Source organism: Spermophilus citellus, assembly GCF_964194105.1.
Source record: "Spermophilus citellus genome assembly, chromosome: 19".
Lineage (NCBI taxonomy): Eukaryota > Metazoa > Chordata > Mammalia > Rodentia > Sciuridae > Spermophilus > Spermophilus citellus.
Genome location: NC_138201.1, coordinates 15,320,102 through 15,342,555, shown reverse-complemented (window position 1 = coordinate 15,342,555; position 22,454 = coordinate 15,320,102). Strand labels below are relative to the sequence as shown.

Sequence of the window (22,454 nt, the reverse complement as noted above, 5' to 3'; positions counted from 1 at the left end):
AGCTACTGCCAAGTTTCTTAGAGAGCTGCTGCTTACCCCCGTTTCTAAGGCTACTCAAGCAACACACCTTTCACATTCTTACCAAATCCCAGACACAAGGAACAAGGTGGAGAGGGCAGTCTTAACTTTTATTGAGGTTCTTTTTACTTAATTAAAATGCTTTTCAGTAGAGAGCACAGCCTTCAGGAGAGCAGTTTCCCAAATATTTCCTGCCCTATTGATTAAAATAGAATGATTTATTCCTTATCTCCTTTGGTCTTGATGGAAGTGAGGAGAATGACCAAGAGGAGGCAAGGTAAGGAAGAAAAAGTCCTAAGTGGCTCAACTTCAACCAACTGAAGTTTCACATCTGTTGGTCACCCAGTTTTAGCCAATCAGGAATAAATTAAATATAGTTTTGCCACCTCAGCAGATGGCAGTAGGAGAACTCTAAGCCAGAACTTGGGCTTAGTCTACCCTAGGTGCCAACATGACAATTGCCTTAATCACCGGAAGAGATTTACAAACAGTTCTTCTAGCCTTCTCTGCTCAAAGGGAGGCTTGGGCTTCACTCAGAGAAGTCCATCAATCAGGAGGCTTCATTTTCGTTTCTTCTCCTGTGTGCTGGTGAACCAAGAGTCTAGGAGTTTCTTGCTGTAGTACAACTGCCAGGCATGCACTTGTACCGCCAGTACTAACACCAGGTACATGACAGAGACAGCAGAAAAACCAAAGAGGAAGCGGTAGGCCTTGCCATGGCGGTAGAGTTGCTGAGCGGCAGGGAACATCTCCATGCTGCCATAAATGAGTGGAGCAATGGAAAATAGCCCCATGCTGATCATGGAGAGCACCAGGTAGCTAATATTGTTTCGGGGAAAGGAGAGAAGGCCCAAGAGAGAGGGCACAATGCTCAGCAAATATGGATATTCCCACTGATAAGGCATGGCCACCTGATCATGTGACATGAGCCTCAGGTGTCCCACGCTCATCTTGGCAACCAGCAGCAGCCATATGACCAGATGCACGTAGATCAGCTTCTTGATTTCATACTTGAGGGTAACACTGTGGGGCAGAGCAGAGGGAGAAGCACCTTTCATTCAAATTTTTTTGACCACCAGCTATATGCCAGGCAATTTTACTGGACAGGGGGATACAAATTTGAATGATATAGTCTGACAGAGGTTGAGCACAAAGAACAGAGGAAAAAACAATTAGAGAAAAAAAAAATGAAAAAACGCTTTAGTAAATGTATGTTCCAAGATATACAGGATCACGAGAAAGGAATCAATTCTGTATGGGATGGAATGTCACAGAAGGCTATCTCAACTGGGATATTTGATTCAAGCTCTAGAGATGGCTGGAGATGAGCATTCTATGCAGAGACAATAGCATGCAGGCACAAAGGCATAAGCATTTGTGTTCCAGGAAACCAAATGGTTGAATGTGGACAGGAGGGGAACAGGACATGAAGGTGCAAAGACTATAAATGGCCTAAAGGCAGAATAACGCTGCAATGTTATTTGCACCAGAGAACTACAGCCTAGAGAGAGAAGGTATTGGCAACAAGGACCCAGCTAAGGCTGCCCATTCTTCAGCTATAGATTTTTCATATAAAAGAATATTTCTTCTATTCTTTGAATTCTCTCAGGTCCCAAATGTATCCTTCTCATACTCCTGTGGGCAATGTTTCTGCTCTGGGTAGGCAAGAAAACATTGCTTGGGTTGTGAGGACACCTAAGGTTGAAAATGAAGTGAGGATCCAAAGAGCTTGTCATTCTTCAAAATCCTGAAGAAAGATGTGAAGAACATCCTGGGAGGAGTCAATGAATTTAATAAAGAAAATAATTTAATTTAAAAATATTCATTATAAAAAAGTGTGGGGAAGGGGTGTGTGTCAAACACCTCCAGACTTCAAGCTTCATGAGGGGTAAAGGTTGAGAGTTGCTTTTTTTTTAAGTTGGGGTCTCCCTGTGTTGTTCAGGCTGGCCTCCAACGACCCTCCAGGTTCGGCCTCCTAAGTAACTGCGTCTACACAAAGGCATGTGCCACAGTGCCTGGTTTAAAATAAACTTCAAGGTATGGCATGCAAACAAAGACTACATCTGCTTTTGCTCACTATTGTATCCTAACACAATGCAGAATGGGTAGAAGCTCAACAAGAATTTATGGCAACAATAAATGAATGTAGAAAACAGCCCTTATGTGGGATTTTTTACAAAATTCATTTTAGGCAGGGACCCATTTTACACATTCCCCGAAACTGCCCAGAATATAACAACTACCATGTATTATTACGTGATAGGCCCTATGCTATTTCCTTTACACGAGTTATTCGCTAATGCTTCAGCAAAATCTAAAAGGTGGATTATTTTCTCCCTCTGCAGATGAGGGAACAGAGGCTCAAGTAGAAATGAGGTTTTCAAGTTTCCAAGGTCACGTGGCATGACCAGCATTTACGCGACTCCAGAGCCCACGAAGGGCTGGATCCCCTAACGCAAAATCAATGAGCGAAGCTCGCGGGGGGCGATGGGGTTTCCTCAGAACTGGGGAGGCCGTCACGGGCGGCGAGGGCTGGGTAGGTGTGCGGGGCTGGGGAGTAAAACGCTGAAACCGGACTGGTGTTGCCTCCCAGACCCTTGCAGCTCCAGCCAGGAAGGCCTCCGTGCTCCTCGCCTCACTTCATACCTCATCTGGTAGTGCATGGCGACGCGCTCCCGGTGCTGAAAGTCGCTGCCGTCGGTGCCGGCTGCTCGCGGGCCTGCCCGAGACGCCATTGTGTCCGAACAGAACCCCAGAGCCCCTCGCGCCCACCGGCTACAACAACTACACAGTCAAGAACCGCAGGGACCCTGTTCGCGCCGCCTCAGCACAGTTACCCAACGGCCGCGCGGCTCTGCGAGGAGGACTTCCGGTCTCTCTGTCCCGGGAGGACCGCCTCTGTGGTTACTGCCCTCACGCATGCGCTCTCGCTCTCTCGGGCCCCACCCTACGTCTGCGCGTGTGGAGCGCGCAGGAAATTAATCTCCAATTTAGGCGTCCCATGCTGTTTGTCCGAAGGCCTCACCTGCATTGACAGTTTATTAAGCTCCAACTTGAATTTAAGACGCAGGTGTTCTCATTTCACAGCCAGGGAAACGGATTGCCAGGAAGTGTTCTTTCACCCTGCTCCATGCCAGCACTCATCATTCATAAATCCCCCAAATTTGGTTAAAATTGGGCTGAGGTTGTGGCTCAACGGTAAAACGCTGGCCTTGCACGTCTGAGGCCCAGGGTTCGATCCTCAGCACCACATAAAAATAAATAAAATAAAGGTATTGTGTCCAACTACAACTAAAAAAAAATGAACATTAAAAAAAAATTGGTTAAAATTGCTTAATCAGCTGGGGTGGTGGCACACGCCGATAATCCCAGCAGCTCCGGAGGATGAGACAGGAGGATCGTGAGTTCAAAGTCAAGTCAACCTCAGCAAGAGCAAGGGCTAAGCAACTCGATGAAATTCTGTCTCTAAATAAAATACAAAATAGGGCTGGGGATGTGGCTCAATGGTTGATACATTGAGAACACAGCATCACTTCTGTGATACACCTGTCAGATGCTTAGCCTGAACCTCATCATAAAGAAATGCCAGATAAACCCAAATGGAGGGATGCTATATGAGGTAGTTGGACTGTAGTCAAAATTTTTCAAGATCATGACAGAAAAAAAGAAATAATTTCCAAATAAAATAGTATCTGTAAAATCAGAAAGTAGAAAGGTGGTTGCCTAGAAGTATGGATGGGGGAATGGGAAGTTATTGTTTAATGGGAGCAGTTTCTGTGTGAGATGATGAAAACATTCCGAAAATGGGTGGCGGTGATACTCTGTGAGATTTATATTCTCTATTCTGTCAAAGTTAAACCTGTAGGGCTGGGGTGGTAGAGCGCTTGTCTAGCGTGTGTGAGGCATGGGATTTGATCCTCAGCACCACATAAAAATGAATAAATAAAATAAAGATTTTTTAAAAAGTTAAACATGTAGTCTGCGTTTTTTGTTTTTTTGTTTTTTTTTTTTTTTTTTAAGAGAGAGTGATAGAGGGAGAGTGGTATGTGGTGCTGAGGATCGAACCCGGGCCGCACGCACGCCAGACGAGCGCGCTACCGCTTGAGCCACATCCCCAGCCCTAGTCTGCGTTTTTTAATATGTAAAAAGAGTGTATTTATTGTCATCTAAACCATGTAGTTGAAATGTAACCATTTGAGCCCCCCCCCAATCCTTTTGTCCTCAGTCTTCCAATCATAATGCCTACAGTGTAGTAGGTGATCAATCAACCATAGCCCTATCCTTGCCCTCCCTTCTTTTGGGAGGTGGGGGGGTGCAGGGGATTGTGTCAGGGGCAATCTACCACCGAACTACATCCCCAGCCCTATTTTGTTTATTTATAGACAGGGTCTCACTAGGTTGCTTAGTGCCTCACTTTTGCTGAGGCTGGCTTTGAACTCAAAATCCTCCTGCCTCAGCCTCCCAAGTCGCTGGTGAAAACAGAATTATTCAGGCAGTCGGTATAGATAGGTGAATCAAGTCAGGTTGGATTAAGTAAGGCAATTTGAAAGAGTCCTGGAAGTTGGAGACTGCCCCCTGAGGGACTGAAATGCCTTCAGAGCACTTCCTCCGCCCTATCAACCTGTTGCTAAGGTAACCAGCAATGTAAAAGTGTTTCTTTTTCTCCACATCCTCTCCAGCATTTATTATTATTTGTATTCTTGATAACTGCCATTGACATGACATGAAATCTCCGTGTAGTTTTGATTTATATTTCCCTAATTGCTAATGATGTTGAACATTTTTTTCAAATATCTGTTGGTCATGTGTATTTTTTCTTTTGAGAAGTGTCTGTTTAACTTGTTTGCCCACTTATTAACTGGGTTATTTGATATTTTTATGTAAAGTTTTTTGAGCTGAATTGTTTATGTTCTTATATTCATTTTTCTATTGTGTTGCCTTCTTAATTTATATGGAGAGGGGGGAAGGAAAAGAGAGACAGGGAGAGAAAGAGAATGAATTAGTTTCTTGTATATAATGTTAGTTGAACTGTATTTTCCCTATACATTGTATGTCAGGGTTTTCTTTGTTTTTGTTTAAGAGACAGGCATCTTGTTATACTGCCCATGTTTTCCCAGAACTCTTGAATTCAAGGCATCCTCCTGCCTCAGCCTCCCAAGCAGCAGTGACCACAGGCTTGGGCCAGTTTGCCTGGCTCATTGCATGTCTTGACTTTGCTCATAGTGTTACAAGCTGAAAACACAGAGTTTGGGATTTTTTTTTTTTAATCCAAGGACACTTAACCCCTAAGCCACATCCCCATCCCTATTTTGTATTTTATTTAGAGACAGGATCTTAGTGAATTGCTTATCACCTCATTGTTGCTGAGGCTGGCTTTGAATTCATGATCTTCCTGCCTCAGCCTCCTGAGCTGCTGGGATTTCAGGCATGTGCCACCAGGTCCAATCTTTTTAAAATTTTGAGACAGGGTCTTGCTAAGTTGCTGACGCTAGCCTCCTTATCCTTCAGCCTTCAGAGTCCCTGGGATTACAGGTGTGTGCAACTACGCTTGCTCTGATGATTTTCATGCATAGAGTATGAGAATCATGCTTAGACATTGCCTCCCTCACTGGAAGATGAATTCTCCAAAGGAACAAACAAGAACAGCATAATTTGTGTCCCCAGAATCACTGACTGCCAGGCATAGTGTAAAAGTTGAAGAAAATGTTCATTGAATACCTTAACTAAGCCCAAACCATCCTCCTCTCCTCAGGTTCACCCTCCCCCGCAGACAGATGCTCTCTGGCTTTCGCTTGTGTTATCTCTTGTCTTTTTCTGTGTCTGCTTTCTACCATGTACTTGGAGTTCCTCAAGATCCAGATTGCTTCTGAGTCATCCATTGGCCTGTCATTGGACACCAAGTACACAAGGAATGTTCAATAAATGTTTGAGGCGTGAATGTCCAAGGGAGGGGCCTGACCCTTTCCCCAGAACTTCCTCCCTGGTATGTAGTGTTTGAACTCTTGCACTTTTCCCGTGACCCTTGGTCTGCCTTAAATTTGTTTGTGTGTATGCATATATGTGTGGGGTTTTTTTTGTTTGTTTGTTTTTGTCATTCTGGGGACCAAACCCAGGGCTTCTCTCATGTAGGGCAAACACTTTATCACTGAGCTACACCTCCAGCCCATTTTAAATTTGATTTTGAGACAGAGTCTCCCTTAATTGCCCAGCTGGCCTTGAACTTGAGATTCCTCTGGCCTCAGCCTTCTGAGTAGAATAACACACAAGGCAAGCTCCACTACATCTGACTGATATCACTTTTAATCTTTGTGAAAACTTGATGGAGTAGGAGCTATTTGTATCCCCATTGATCAGCTCAAACTGAAGTTTAGATGTTAGATCATATAGCTAGTGCTAGACTAGCAGTTCTCAAAGTGGGGTTCCAGTAGCCACAACTTTGGCTTTACAAAAGAACCTGTTAGAAATGCAAATTTTGGGGCTGGGGCTGGAGCTAGATGGTAGCACACTCGCCTGGCATGTGTGAGGCACTGGGTTTGATTCTCAGCACCACGTATAAATAAATAAAGGTCTATCAACAACTAAAAAAAAAAGTTAAAAAAAAAGAAATGCAAACTTGGGCCCACACAGTGGAGGTAATACCAGTGGCTAGAGAGTCTGAGACAGGATGATCACAAGTTCAAAGCTAGTCTCAGCAACAGCAAGGGCTAAGCAATTCAGTGAGACCCTATCTCTCAATGAAATACAAAACAAGGCTGGGGATGTGGCTCAGTGGTTGAGTTCCCCTGAGTTCAATCCCCCGTACCCCCCCAAAAAGGGGAAGAAATACAAATTTGGTCTGGCAAATGGAATCCAAAGGCATATTAAAAAATAGTGCACCCCAATCAAGTGGGGTTCATCCCAGGGATGCAAGGTTGGTTCAACATATGGAAATCAATAAATGTGATTCATCATATCAATAGACTTAAAGATAAGAATCATATGATCGTCTCAGTAGATGCAGAAAAAGCATTTGACAAAATATAACACACCTTCATGTTCAAAACACTAGAAAAACTAGGAATAATAGGAACATATCTCAACTCTGTAAAAGCTATCTATGCTAAACCCAAGGCCATCATTCTAAATGGAGAAAAATCAAAAGCATTCCCTTTAAAAACTGGAACAAGACAGGAATGCCCTCTTTCATCACTTCTATTTAACATAGTCCTTGAAACTCTAGCCAGAGCAGTTAGACAGATGAAAGAAATTAAAGGAACAGAAATAGGAAAAAAAGAACTCAAACTATCACTATTTGCTGATGACATGATTCTATACTTAGAGGATCTGAAAAATTCCACCAGAAAACTTCTAGAACTAATAAATTAATTTTGCAAAGTAGCAGGATATAAAATCAATATTCATAAATCAAATGCATTTCTGTACATCAGTAACGAATCCTCTGAAAGGAAAAACTACCCCATTTACAATAGCCTCAAAAAAAAAAAAAAAAAAACAACTTGGGAATCAACTTAGTAAAAGAGGTGAAAAACCTCTACAGTGAAAACTACAGAGGGGTTGGGGATGTAGCTCAGTGGTAGAGTGTTTGCCTAGCATTCATGAAGCCCATGTTTACAGCAGCACAATTCACAATAGCATAGCTAAATTGTGGAACCAACCTAGATGCCCTTCAACAGATGAATGGATAAAGAAACTGTGGTATATATACAATGGAATATTACTCAGCATTAAAAGAGAATAAAATCATGGCATTTGCAGGTAAATGGATGGAGTTGGAGAATACCATGCTAACTGAAGTAAGCCAATCCCAGAAAACCAAAGGCTAAATGTTTTCTCTGATAAGTGGATGCTGATCAATAATGGGGGTAGGAGGGCATGGGAGGAATGGAGGAACTTTAGATACAACAAAGGGGAGGGAGGGGAAGGAGGGGGCACATGGGTAGGAAAGATGGTGGAGAGGGACATCATTATTCTAGATGCATGTATGAAAACATGAATGGTGTGACTCTACTTTGTGTACAACGAGAAATGAAAAATTGTGCTCCATTTGTGTACTATGAACTATAGTGCATTCTGCTCTCATGTATAATAAATTAGAACAAATTAATTAATTAATTAATAAAAAAGGAAAGAAATGTAAATTTGGGGCAGGGGGTGTGGCTCAATGGAAGAGCATGGTGCTGCTGGAGGTCCTGGATTTGATTCCCAGCACCACAAAACAAAAATAACACCAAAAAAAGAAAGAAAGAAAGAAAGAAAGAAAGAAAGAAAGAAAGAAAGAAAGAAAGAAAGAAAGAAAAGAATAAGAAAAGCAAATTCTTAGATGCCATTTCAGATATTCTGAGTTGGAAAATCTGGGGTGGAGCCCAGCAATCTGAACCTCAACAAGCCCTCAGGTGATTATGATTCACTAAAGTGTGAAAACCCTGTGCCAAAAGAAAGATAAGATTAAATTCTTATTTGTTTTTATTTTTTTGGGGGGGGTACTAGGGATTGAACTCACAGGTGCTTAACCATTGAGCCACATTCCAGCCCAATTTTGTATTTTATTTAGAGACAGGGTCTCACTGAGTTGCTTAGTGTCTCACTAAATTGCTAAGGCTGGCTTTGAACTCGAGATCCTCCTCCTGTCTCAGCCTCTGGAGCTGCTGAGATTATAGGCATGTGCAACCTTATTAAAATATAATTCTATGTCAGGCGCAGGTGGCGGATATATATATATATATATATATATATATATATATATATATATACACACACACACACACACACACATACACACACACACATATATATACACATACATACACACACACACATATATATATATATGTATACACATATGCCCAATAATTCATCTGCCCAATCAAGTATACAATTCAATGAGTTTTAGTATATTTATAGGGTTGTGCAACCAACACCAAAATACATTGTACTTAGATAAACAGATTAGCACATTTTCTTTCCCCTAAAAGAGACCCTGTACCCAATAGCAGCTACTCTCCATTTCCCTCTCACTCTACACTCACACCCCTAAGCAACCACTAATTTATTTTCTTTGATTTTATAGATTTGTCTATTCTGGGCATGTTATACATGTAGAATTGTTATAGGGCAGATTGCTCAGAAAATGTACCAAGTCTATTTTGTCCAATTTTTGTCCAAATTGGAGAATAGCATGGAGCCTGAGAATTTCAGGGTCTGTAAAGGCAAAAACTAGGGCTGGGGATATAGCTCAGTTGGTAGAGTGCTTGACTCACATGCACAAGGCCCTGGGTTCAATCCCCAACACCAAAAAAAAAAAAAAAAATTAGTTCTTTATGGGACTAGGGCCGGCTCAGTGGCAGAGCGCCCGCCTTGCACATGTGAGGCACTGGGTTCAATCCTCAGCACCACATAAAAATAAATAAACAAAATAAACATATTGCATCCATCTATAACTAAAAAATATTTTTTAAAAACCCTGCAAAAACCACATTTGGTTTTACGTAGCTGCAAGCAAGCAGGAGTACAGAAGCTGAATTGAGTAGTTAGGGAAACAATGCAATGGGTACATTGATATTTCCCAGGGGACTTTCCAGGTTGGCATAACAACAAGCAAGCTGAAGGGAACTGGGTCAAAATGACCCTAGTTGAGTACAAGATAGAGAATAGTTACTAATGTCTAGACAATCAATCTCTGACAGGCCAAGAAAAAAGGGAACCAAAGAGAGAACAATTTTACATTGTATAAGAATTGCCATTTTGTGTTGCCAAATATGCCATGCTAAGCAACTATAGATAGGTACAGAGGCAGAGTATTCCCATGGGAGAAGCATTTCTTATATGACACGGAGTCTCGGGGTAAAATGGAGTCTGATTGGTCATTGCCCATGTATTCTGGTCCATAACAAAATCAGACAGTAGGTGTATGATATGATCTTTTGTGACTGCCCTCCTGCACTCTGTATAATGTTTGGGGTTGGTTTGTAAAACAACAACAACAAATAAATAAATAAATAAAACCCCATAAAACATTATGGGGTTTATTTTACAAAACATTATGTACTGGGATTTGGTGGAAGGTAGGCAAGCAGTCCACCATGGCACTACATTCCCAGCCCTACACTGCATAATGTTTTCAAGGTTCATCCACATAGTAACATGTATCTTTTAATAAAATATTTTATTTATCTTTTTTAAAAAATATTTTATTATTTTTTAGTTCTCGGCGGACACAACATCTTTGTTGGTATGTGGTGCTGAGGATCGAACCCAGGCTGCACGCATGCCAGGCGAGCGCGCTACCGCTTGAGCCACATCCCCAGCCCTTATTTATCTTTTTGATAAGTGATATACTGTGTATATACTCTATTTTCTTACCCATTATCAATTGATGAACGTTTGGGTTAGTTCTACCTTCTGGCTATTAAGATATATGCTGTGTTGGGCTGGGGATGTGGCTCAAGCGGTAGCGCGCTCGCCTGGCATGCGTGCGGCCCGGGTTCGATCCTCAGCACCACATACCAACAAAGATGTTGTGTCTGCCAAGAACTAAAAAAATAAATAAATATTAAAAAAAAATTCTCTCTCTCTCTCTCTCTCTCTCTCCTCTCTCACTCTCTCTTTAAAAAAAAAAGATATATGCTGTGACATTTGTATACAGTTTTGGTGTGAACATGTTTTCATTTCTCATAGGGGTGTGTTTGTATGTGTGTGTGAGCGAGAAAGAGAGAGAGAGAGATTGCTGTATTGTAGATCTTACTTTTGAATTGAATCCAGGAGTGCCTTACCACTGAGTCACATTCCCAGCCCTTTTTATTTTTTATTTTGAAACAGGGTCTTTTTTTTTATAAATACTATTTTTAGTTATCAATGGACTTTATTTTTTTATATGTGGTGCTGATAATTGAACCCAGTGCTCACACATGCTAGGCAAGCGCTCTACCATTGAGCCACAACCCCATGCCCCACCCCGAAACAGGGTCTTGCTCAGTTGTTTAGGGTCTTGCTAAGTTGCTGAGGCTGGCTTTGAACTCACAATCCTCATGCCTCAGCCTCCACAGCCAATCTAACACTCTTACCCACTACACATTTCAATTTCTTTTACTTTCTGCTATATTTAAAATTTACTGTGAATAACACCAATATCACTCCATCCATTCTCTACACTGCAAAACCGTTACCATCACTAATCCTCACCTCAGCCCTATAAAACAAGAATCACTGTCTCTGTGGGGCTCACAGAAGAAAGAAGACTGGTTTGAACCGAAACAACCCATGTCGGGCAGAGGTAGAATCCTAACTTGCATATGCCTGCTTTCTGTGCCCTCTTACCTGATAGCATGGTCTGGACCATACCCATTTCCAAAGCTTTCAAAACATGCCTTCTTCCCTCCTTTCTAGACTTTTCTGGAAATCACACTGGCTTGGAATCCCTAGGGAGAGCTGCAAACTTACTCCCTATGCTCTTTTCCCTGGCTGGGCTGAAGGCCGGGGGAGTGGCTTCCTGGGAACTGGAAATAAAATGGAGGGAGGCCTGGGCCAGGCTGGGCACAATTGCAAGGAGGCTAGGAGGCTGTGAGGGGGAGGTGAGGAGTCTGGGGTGTTTTTGCTCCTGGAGAGCAGGTGTGGTGGTGATTGGCAGAGTTTTCCTAGGGACAGGACTGAGGAGTGTGGCCAAAGCAAGTGGGCTGAGATAGTACTAAGTGCGAAAGCAGGGCTTTCGGCCTCTGTGGGGGCTGACTTGGGGAGAGCCTGGAGATCTTGGAAGAGCAATGCTACCTGTCTGGGGAGGGGGATTTTGTTCCATGCCCACTCCTTGTGCCCCCTGCTCTGTGCCCAGCACACTCTATGCTGGGTGCTAAAAATAAGAGCGAGCAGCTCAAGGCCAGGTAGCCAGGGATTGGAGAGGCTAGAAACTGGGGCTTCAAGACTAAACATTCAGCTCCGGGTCAGGGAAAGACATTATAGGAAGGAGTGACTTGTGCAAAAAGTTTGGAGTATGCAAAAGTTTCAGTGTGGTGATTTAGGAGTAAACGTGGAGGCAGGTAAGCCCAGGGCTACCTGCCTAGACCTGTGCTGTTCAATGTGGGTGACAGGAGTCACAGGCCACAGTGGCAATTTAAACTGAAATTAGCCAAAATTCAACAAAATTAAAAATCCAGCTTCTTAGTCATATTAGCCACATTTCAAGTGCTTGATTGCCCCATGTGGCTCATAGCTATGGTATTGGAGAGCACAAACAGAACATCTCCACCATCACAGAAAGTTCTTTGGGCCAGCGGGAAGTCTGAGTGATTTGATTGCTTAAGGACTCATGGGAGAGGGCAGACTCAGACCAGGCTGGCTGCCTAGGAAGTCTCTGGACTATAGGTGACCTTCAGGTCCCCAGAAGCAAGCATGAGGTGGTGTGACTCACCTCCTGCCAGTGTAAAGTGAACTCTGCCCTGGGGACAGGAGCAACCCAGGCAGGGCCTCTTCAGCCCCAACTTGGGATCCCTGTTCAGTGTGACAGAGCCAGTGACAGAGAAACATGGAGTGAGTGGAGCTGGGGCAGGGGAGCAGCTACCAGGGGGGCTGAGCCTGAGCACAGAGATGAGGATGGGAGCCTGTGGCTTGGTCATAGACATGCATGGGGCTGGTATGTGTGAATTGGGATGAGAGACCAGTCCAGACTTGCTGGACTGGAGGCTGAGTTGTACTGTGTCCAATGACGGGAGAGAGGGACACCCTTCCTTCCCACTCTAACCACCTTTTTCTGCCTCCTTCCCAGATCCAAAACACTCCAGCTGAGGAGGATGGAATATGCCATGAAGTCCCTCAGCCTTCTCTACCCCAAGACCCTGTCCAGGTAAGGAGAGTCAATGGTGGAGGGGTAGGAGAGCTACCTAGGAGCTGTGGGTGAGACCTTCTCAAATGTGAATGGTTGCATAAGTCACGTGGGAATCTTGTTAAAATACAGATTCTGATCTGGAGATCTGAAGTGGTACCTGGGGTTTTGCAAGTCTGAGAAGCCCCTAGGTGACGTGAATGCTGCCACCATCAAGCCACGACCACACTTGGGGTAGAGGTGGGAAGGCTCTGTGCTTGGCGCTTCCATTCCTGATCTTGGGTAGGCCTCACAATGACTATGGGAAGCAGGGGTCATTACACCAAATGTATAGATAAGGAAATTGAGGCACAGGGTGGGCACTCTCCCTCACCTAGCAGATCTGTAACACAGCCAAGATTTGAATTTGGGCCTATGCAAATCCAAGCTCCATCTTCTCTCTACTCCTTTGGTTCTGCTTTGTGTACCTCAGTGTCCAAAAACATCTCAATTGACCATAGGCTTCCCCTGCTTCATCCACTTTACCGGTAAAATGAGCAAGGCCACGAGAAGAAAGTGGTCTTGGGGGGATGCGGGGTGGGTCTTCTATCAACTTGCTACTCTTCATGGTCCAAGAACCAGCCAAATTGTCATTACTTGGGAACTTGTTAGACATATGAGACCCTCAGGTCCCGTCCCACCCACACTAATCAGAATCTTCATTTGAGCAAGATCTGCAGGTGACTTATATGCCCATCAGAGTCTGTGTAAGTTTTTGAGTAAGGCCATCTGGAGCACATCCCACCATCTGGGTGGGATGAAGGAGGCACATGATGATCCTAGTCTGAAGTGGTAGATAAGTGGCTCATCCTGATGTTCCCAACTTCCTCCAGGCATGTGGCAGTGAGCACTTCAGTGGTGACCCAGCAGCTGCTGTCTGAGCCCAGCCTGGAGGCCCCCAGGGCCCGGCCCTGCCGAGTAAGCACAGCAGATCGGAGAGTGCGCAAGGGCGTCACAGCGCACAGCCTTAAGGACCTGCTCCATAAGGTGAGGGGCCTGCCTGAACTCCACACAGTCCAAGTCCTGGGGCTTTGGCTGAGAGCTGGCCCTGCCAGCTGCCCCTGTCTTCCAGGTCATGAGCTGGGATTTGACAGGGGTGGAAAGTCTTCCTTTCTGATATTAGCACCCATGGTGTTGTGGCACCCCCTCTTTCACAGAAAATCTTAATTAAGCTTCTCCAGAAATCTTCTTCACCATAATTGATCTTAGGACTATCAGCAAGAGTCTCTACAAAAGAGTTCAATGTAGTTAAACTTTGTATTTCCTATTGCTCTATCTTATTTGGCCACCGGCCTACAAGAGATCAGCACTCCAGGTGCTAAACACCCCTTTACTAGTTTTTCACAAACATTTATGGAATATCCAGTGTAGTAGTTTGTAAAAGTGTGTTTGTAAATGCAAGGTGTGATTAAAAAAAGATAGATCCTTTAACAAGGCCTCTGGTCTTGAGCCAGAGCTTCACAGAGATGTTTACTCCAAAGATAAGAGAAGATGTTCCTAATTGGGCTCTATGGTAACAGCTGGCAGGGAGAGGGAAGAAAGGGGAGAAGAAGCTCTCCCCTTCTCAGGTGTTGTCCTTGAAGGGTTAATTTCCCAGAAAGGTGAAAGAAAAAAGCTGCTTTTGTGTGAATTTCTGCAGACTGTGAACTTCTGAGCCCCTTCCCTTACATGCTGGGTATAAAGTTCTGAAACTGCCTGAACTTGGGGTTCAGGGGGATTGATTGATTACAGAGAAAGCTTTGCCCTCTGAACCTGGCTATAGCCAAATAAACCTGCTTCCTGATTCCTATGCAGTGTCCTGCTTCGTTGTCCCCAGTTCAAAAGGAGATTCTTGTAGTCACTGAGCTTTGGAGTCCTCCACTCAGGGTCCTATTGCCAAAAAATGTGAGGAGGAACAACAGTGAGACTCCATCTTTTCAAGATGATAGACAGGTCTGAAGGGAATCCTACTGCAGGCTCATCTTGTATTTTCCTTACCCTAGTCTTTGGATTGGCCATTTTTCTCCTAAAAATTCTGCTTCATTTCCAAGGAGAACGGTATTTCAAAAATCAGGATCTGGAAGCTAGATATATTAATCTATTGGTGTAATGCTGACCCCAGACCCCTTTTGAAGAATTTTAAGCAGGAAAATATATTCTCTAGTGAAACAATCAAAAAATGTAAAGTGAGGGGCTGGGGCTGTAGCTCAGTGGTAGAGCGCTTGCCTAGCACTGGTTCAATCCTCAGCACCACATACAAATAAATAAAATAAAATGAAGGTGTTGTGTCCATCTAAAACTTTAAAAAGTTTTTTTAAAAGAAATGTGAGAATTCTGTCATTCCAAAATAATTAATAATGTGGTTATAAATGTCCGGAATGGTCTATTCCTATATAAATATATATATTCTATGGCATGTCATGGGTTTTTTTCCATTTTAATCAACACAGTATACAAATGTAGTAAATGCTGCTTATGGATCATGTACTCTGCTAGATGATTTACAGCATTTCTTTTGTTTTTTTTTTAAGATAGAAGAGACAGAGAGATAATTTTTTAATATTTATTTTTCAGTTTTCGGTGGACACAACATCTTTATTTTTTTTCCTTATTTTTATGTGGTGCTGAGGATCGAACCCAGCGCCCCATGCATGCCAGGCGAGGGCATTACCGCTTGAGCCACATCCCCAGCCCATTTTACAGCATTTCTTTTAATTAAAACCTTTAAGGCAGTTATTACAATTTCCATTTTCCAGAGGCAGAGGCTGAGTTTATTCTCTGAGATTTTTATTATCATTATTAATAGTAGTAGTAGTAGAGATTAATCTCAGGGGTGCTGGATTTACATCCTCAGCCCTTTTTTTGGGAGGTGGGGGTGGTAACCAGGGCGTGAACTCAGGGGTACTCAACCACTGAGCCACATCCCCAGCCCTACTTTGTATTTTATTTAGAGACAGGGTCTCCCGAAGTTGCTTAGCACCTCCCTTTTGCTGAGACTGGCTTTGAACTCGCGATCCTCCAGCCTCAGCCCCCTGAGCCACTGGGATTACAGGCATTCGACACCACACCCAGCTTCAGCCCTTTTTATTTTATTGTAAGGCAGGGTCTCACTAAGTTGTCCAGGTTGGCTGGGCAAATGAGATCCTCCTGCCTCACCCTCCCAAGTAGTTGAGATTACAGATGTGACCATTGTGCCTGACCATATTCTGGCATTTAAACTCAGGAAGTGAACTCAAGAACACTTGCAATTTTAGGGCTGGGGATATGGCTCAAGCAGTAGCGCGCTGGCCTGGCATGCGTGAGGCACTGGGTTTGATCCTCAGCACCACATACAAATAAAATAAAGATATTATGTCCACCTAAAAAAGCTAAAAAAAATAAATATTTTTAAAAAGAACACTTACATTTTTTAAAAATATATATTTTAGTTGTAGGTGGACATGGTACCTTTATTTAATTAATTTATTTATTTTAATTAAAACCTTAAGGTAGTTACTACTATTTCCATTTGGCTCAATGGTTGAATGCCCCTGAGTTCAATTTCCACTACCAAAAAAAAAAAAACCCCAAAACAAAAAACTTGTACACAAGAGTTCCCAGCAGGGCTGGGGATGTGGCTCAAGCGGTAGTGTGCTCGCCTGGCATGCGTGTGGCCACATACAAAAACAAAAGATGTTGTGTCCGCCGAAAACTAAAAAAATAAATATTAAAAAAGAGTTCCCAGCAGCATTTTTATAGTAAAAAAGTGGAAACAACCCTAATGTTCATTAACTGTTGAAAGAATTAAAAATATGATACATCTATCTAGTGGAATATTACTAGCCAAAATGAGGAATGAATTATGCTATGATATAGATGACTTTTGAAAACATTCTTAGATGTGAGTCTTAGGAGATCCCATGTTGTATAATTCAATTTATATGAAATGTCTGGAAAAGACAAACCCATAGATACAGACAGTAGAAAGTTGCTATGGGATGGGGAATGGGAAAAATGGATAGTAGGTTTATTTCAGGGGTAATGAAAATGCTCTGAAATTAGATAGTAATGATGGTTGTACAACTTAGCAAATATACTGAAAAGCACTTTAAAAGAGTGAAATTTATTGTACATAAATTATATCTCACTAAAATTTCATATATATATGAAATTTCATATATATAACCTCTGTTATATTTTATTGGACTGCACTGTTCTAGACTATTAACTCTGAAGTCAAGTACCAAGAGGTACCATAATATAAAAATCTTTGGTGGGGATGCCATGGTAGAATGATGCCTGGGTCTCTGTGCCATCTCCTGGTTTGACACCCTGGCTCTTTACCTGGCAACTGAAGTGGTATGATGAGTGTCTTCCACACACCAGCTCTGTGGCTACATGTGGATGGCAGAAGAATCACTAACCTTATTCCCCAGGTTCGGGATGTCTTGATGCTGGCAAACAAACCCTTCTCCCTGGTGCTGGAGAAAGATGGCACAATTGTAGAGACAGAAGAGTATTTCCAAGCCCTGGCAGATGATACGGTGTTCATGGTCCTCCAAAAGGGGGAGAAATGGCAACCTCCATCAAAACAGGTGAGCTCCTACCTATGTAGGGGAGAAAACTGAGAGCTTTGGAGAAGTCTTGAAGTATGCCAACCACGTTTGTCTTGCTGTAGGGGCTTAGGTACCAACTTTCCCATAAGCCCACCAAGAAGATTGATGTGGCCCGCATAACCTTTGACCTATACAAGCTGAACCCACAGGACTTCATTGGCTGCCTGAATGTGAAGGCAACACTCTATAATACATACTCCCTTTCCTATGATCTGCACTGCTACAGAGCCAAGCGCATGGTGAAGTGAGTGAACAGGGGTGAAGTGGGGTCCGAGTGGGTACAGAGCAATGGCAGAGCCCCTATCTGTCCATATGGAGCCCTGCCCTTCTCAGTGCCTGGGTCTGGCACTGGAGTAACAAGCGTAACAGTAAGCATTCATGTAGGACTTACAATTATATCTAAGTGCTTGAGTTGCACTCCTAGTGTGTGCCAGAGGGGTACAGGTACTCCATGATGGGACCTTGATACAGGTAGTTGTTTACCTTCTACTACGGCAAACTGCATCTTTTCACCTAAAAAAGTAAGCTTTCTTAAGCAGTCTTCTAATTAACTTTTTTGGGGCAAAAAGGAGGGAGGGATTGAACCCAGAGCCCCATATACACTGAACACATGCTCCAGCAATGAGCAGTGAATCAACTTTGTTTTTTTGGGTGGGTAGTACCAGTCATTGAACTCAGGGGCACTTGGTCACTGAGCCCCATACCAGCCCTATTTTGTATTTTATTTAGAGACAGGGTCTCACTGAGCTGTTAAGCATCTTTCCGTTGCTAAGGCTGGCTTTTGAACTCGAGATCCTCCTGCCTCAGCCTCCTGAGCCTCTGGGATTGTAGGTGTGTGTCACTGCACCCTGCGCCAGTGAATCAAGTTTTTAAAAACAAACATGTGTCAAAGATTTTATTGAACTCATCAATTAATGAGAGAACTAGCAAGAAGTTACAATCAGTTTAAAGAACAATTCAAATTCCCACATATGTAGTTCTGCTGATAATGATGAGTTAAAAATTTATAGATAACAAACTGAATTTTTCCATGGCGGTAGAAGAGATGAAATAATCTTTCTTCCATAGGGACAAATTAATTTGTCTATGGAGAAGAAGCATTTGTGTTGTCTTAAACTTTTTCTTTTGAAAGTTTAATCAAGTATCACAAGAAACATGAAAGGATATGAAATCATAAGACAAGTACGGTTATGATGTTTCCCAAATCCTACTGCCCCAGCGTTGTTCTGGAGAATTCTTATCCCATTAGGGGCTTATGGTCCCTGAGGCTAAAGTGATACAATCTGTCCAAAGCCACAAAACTAGATAGCAGCAGAGCATGGCCTCCAGCCAGTTTCTTCTGCTAGATTCTAGTTGTCCACAATTGTTTTATTTAGTGTTTCCTGAGTACATACTGTGTGCCTCATCCTATGCTACAAACTAAAGATACAAAGATGAATCAGACATGAGAACAAGAACAAGGTTCCATGAAAGCAAGAATGTCTGTTGCTTTCTGGAACCTTGATGAATACCAGCACATAGTAGTTACTCAAATAATCATAGAATTATTCAATTATTTAATAATCATAGAATTATTCAAATAATCAGCTGGGGGTGTAGCTCAGTGGTAGAGTGCTTGCCTAGCACCACCGAAGCCCTGGGTTCCATCCCTGACATTGCAGGGGGACAGAGTAGAATGAATAAAAATGTATGTGATTAGGTCTGGGGATGTGGCTCAAGCGGCCCGGGTTGAATCCTCAGCACCACTTGGCTTGTTTAGTTTCCCCTCTGTGTAGCCAATCTCAGATGGGGGAACTGAGGCTGTGAGGTGCTACCTGTCAGAGGCAAGTCAGGGGCAGGCTGGAGCCTGGTTCTATGGCTAAAGCTTCTATTTTCCCCAGTAGCTATTTCCCCCGTCATATTGCCATACCATTCCCTGTCTTGATATGACATTGCTGTCAGTATCTACCAGATTTCAAAATCTAAAGCAAGAATTTTAGCCTTTAAACTCAGTCCATTTATGGGAAATAGAACTCTCAGACCTAAGCAAAGTAGATATATCATTATCAAAAATCAAAAGCAGCCGGACGCAGTGGCACACACCTGTCATCCCAGCAGCTTGGGAGACTGAAACAAGGGGATTGCAAGTTCAAATCCAGCCTCAGCAATGGTGAGGCACTAAGCAACTCAGTGAGACCCCGTCTCTCAATAAAACACAAAATAGGGCTGGGGATGTGGCTCTGTGGCTGAGTGCTACTGAGTTCAATCCTGGTACCGCTCCTCTCCTTCCCCCCGAAAAAATCAAAAGGAAGCTGGACTTAGCTCAGTATTGTCACTACATTAAAAAAAAATTTTTATAGTTGTAGATGAACCGCATGCCTTTATTTTATTTTATGTGGTGCTAAGGATCTAACACAGTGCCTCTCACCTTACACGTGCCAAGCAAGCACTCTGCCACCAAGCTACAGCCCTAGCCCCGTCACTACATTTTTTAATAAAAATTCAGATAAAATATTGATAGCATAAAATTTACCATCTTCATCATTTTTAAGTATTCTGTTTGGTAGCGTTGAGTACATTTACAATGTTGTGCAACCATGGCCACTATCCTTTTCCAGAACTTTTTCATCATCCTAACACAGAAACTGTACCCCTTATATAATAACCCTCATTCCTCCTGCCCTTAGGCCCTGGCAACCTCTATTCTACTTTTTCTCAACTTTTCTATTTAGGTCCCTCGTAAAAGTGGAATGACACAATATTTGTACTTTGGTGACTGGCTTTCTTCACTTAGCATACTGTTTTTTGTTTTGTTTTGTTTTGAGAGAGAGAGAGAGAGAATTTTTCATTTTTTTTATTTTTTAGTTTTCAGTGCACACAACATCTCCATTTCATTTTTTTTTCTATGTGGTGCTAAGGATTGAACCCAGAGCCCCGCGCATGCCAGGCGAGCACACCACCGCTTGAGCCACATCCGCAGCCCTAGTACACTGATTTTTTAAAAAATATTTATTTTTTAGTTATAGGTGAACACAGTGTCTTTATTTTATATTTATGTGGTGCTGAGGATTGAACCCAGTGCCTCATGCATGCTAGGCGAGCGCTTTACCTCTGAGCCACAATCCCAGCCCCATAGCATACTGTTTTTTTTTTTTTTTTTTTTTAAAGAGAGAGTGAGAGAGGGGAGAGAGAGAGAGAGAGAGAGAGAGAGAGAGAGAGAGAGAATTTTTAATATTTATTTTTTAGTTCTCGGCGGACACATCTTTGTTGGTATGTGGTGCTGAGGATGGAACCCGGGCCGCACGCATGCCAGGCGAGCGCGCTACCGCTTGAGCCACATCCCCAGCCCAGCATACTGTTTTTTGAGGCTCATTTGTATTGTAGCATATGACAGAAATTCATTTCATTTTACGGCTGGTGAGCTAGGTTTAAAGCCTCAGTTTTCAAACTTGAGAAATGGGTGTATTTCTCAGCTATATCCCTTAAGTATATTATTTCATTTTATAAATACATGTGAGTATATGTATGCGTGTATATATATATATATATATATGTCTCTATTTTTTTAAAAAATATTTATTTATTTATTTATTTTTAGTTATCGGCAGACACAACATCTTTGTTTGTATGCGGTGCTGAGGATGGAACCTGGGCCGCACCTATGCCAGGCGAGCGTGCTACCGCTTGAGCCACATCCCCAGCCCATCTCTCTATTTTTTAATTTTTATTTATTTATTTTTTTGCAGTTATAGGTATCAAACCAAGGACCTTGTATGTGCTAGGCAAGTGCTCTACTGCTGAGCCACAAGCCACACTCCTGGCACCCCTCCCCACATATTATTATAAATTAATCAAATAATTGGAAAAAATCTAGGGGTAGACTAGTAGCTCAGAGGTAAAGTGCTTACCTAGCATGAACCAGGTCCTAGATTCAATCCCTAGCACTACAAAAAATACAAATAAAGGCCTTATTCAAGGAGCCTATGTTTGCATGAGAAAGTTGAGGTTCCAGATAGCTTAGCTAATTTCTGTTAACCCAGTTCCATGGGCAGAGGGAAGACAACCCTTGCTCCTTTTTGCATGTTGCTTTAAAATCAAGAAGTGTTTTTAGTCTTTCTATCTCAGTGGACATTTCATTTTATTAATGGAAAAAGCTAACTTGAAAGTACTTCCTCCAGGCCAGTGTGGGAATCTGGGGGAGGATGCATTTGAGAGGATGCAAGGAGGGACATTGTTCATATTTTTGACTTGAGTGCTTTTTCATCCCCGCCTGTCCCCAGGGAAATGATTCGCTGGGTCCTCTTCAGCATGCAGGCCACAGGCCACATGCTGCTGGGCACCTCCTGCTACCTGCAGCAGTTCCTGGATGCCACAGAGGAAGAAGTGCAGCCCTCCAAGGCCAGGGCCTCATCCCTCATTCCGAGTTGTCTGAAGATACTGCAATGAAAGCCCAGATCTCAAGGTCTTCCACCAGCCCAGGATGAGACTGGGGACCCTGTGCTCAGCTGGTAGCACCCACAAGCCTGGCAGCTACAGAGCTTCTTACCTCCCCCATACTTCCCTCACTGCAGAAGACCATGAATAAGGAAGCAGAGGAAGGACTGGGACCCTGGGGTGGGCTGGTCAAAGGAGAACTTTGGGTTCCTGGCTTGACCCAGCTCCTTCCTTCCCCAGGTAGCTTAGCTGACCAAGACTGGTCACCCTCAGTCTGTCCCTCAAAAATCTGTCGCCACATGCTGCACTTTATGCCACTCCCTCTCTCTTCCCTTCCCAACCTACTCCTGAGTGAATCGTCAAGCCCACTAATGTATGAGAGTAGAGAGTTCACAATAAACTATTTATACAAATACATCCTCTTTGCTTGTATTCTTTGGGGGTGGGGTTCTGTTTGGAAGGTTGGAAAAGATCAAAGCAAGAGAAGAATCCCTGTCAAATAATTCTGTATGAGGTGGCATTACAGGGAACAGCACTTTTTATTTAAAAAAAAAAAAAAATCGCAGCTGGGTGCAGTGGTGCATGCCTGTCATCCCAGCAAC

General features: G+C 43.0%; 2 protein-coding genes across 4 annotated transcripts; one reads left to right on the top strand and one right to left on the bottom strand.

Annotated features, from left to right (window-relative positions):
- Positions 1–109: 109 nt before the first annotated feature.
- Positions 110–2,904, bottom strand: JAGN1 (jagunal homolog 1). The gene is made up of 2 exons (XM_081275914.1): positions 2,665–2,904; positions 110–1,041 (listed from the first exon to the last, which is right to left on the bottom strand). The coding sequence occupies exons 1-2, from the start codon at positions 2,751–2,753 to the stop codon at positions 579–581; spliced, it is 552 nt and encodes a 183-aa protein (XP_081132040.1). The 5' UTR covers positions 2,754–2,904; the 3' UTR covers positions 110–578.
- An 8,616-nt stretch (positions 2,905–11,520) lies between these two features.
- Positions 11,521–22,269, top strand: CIDEC (cell death inducing DFFA like effector c). Of its 3 annotated transcripts, none has more exons than XM_081276282.1 (6): positions 11,521–11,585; positions 12,770–12,847; positions 13,699–13,852; positions 17,260–17,418; positions 17,502–17,683; positions 21,699–22,269. In XM_081276282.1, the coding sequence occupies exons 2-6, from the start codon at positions 12,795–12,797 to the stop codon at positions 21,862–21,864; spliced, it is 714 nt and encodes a 237-aa protein (XP_081132408.1). In that variant the 5' UTR covers positions 11,521–11,585; positions 12,770–12,794; the 3' UTR covers positions 21,865–22,269. The 3 variants fall into 3 exon arrangements, with proteins under 3 accessions (XP_081132408.1, XP_081132407.1, XP_081132406.1); XM_081276281.1 differs by lacking the exons at positions 11,521–11,585; positions 21,699–22,269 and adding exons at positions 12,381–12,534; positions 21,017–21,185; XM_081276280.1 differs by lacking the exon at positions 11,521–11,585 and adding an exon at positions 12,395–12,534.
- Positions 22,270–22,454: the final 185 nt, after the last annotated feature.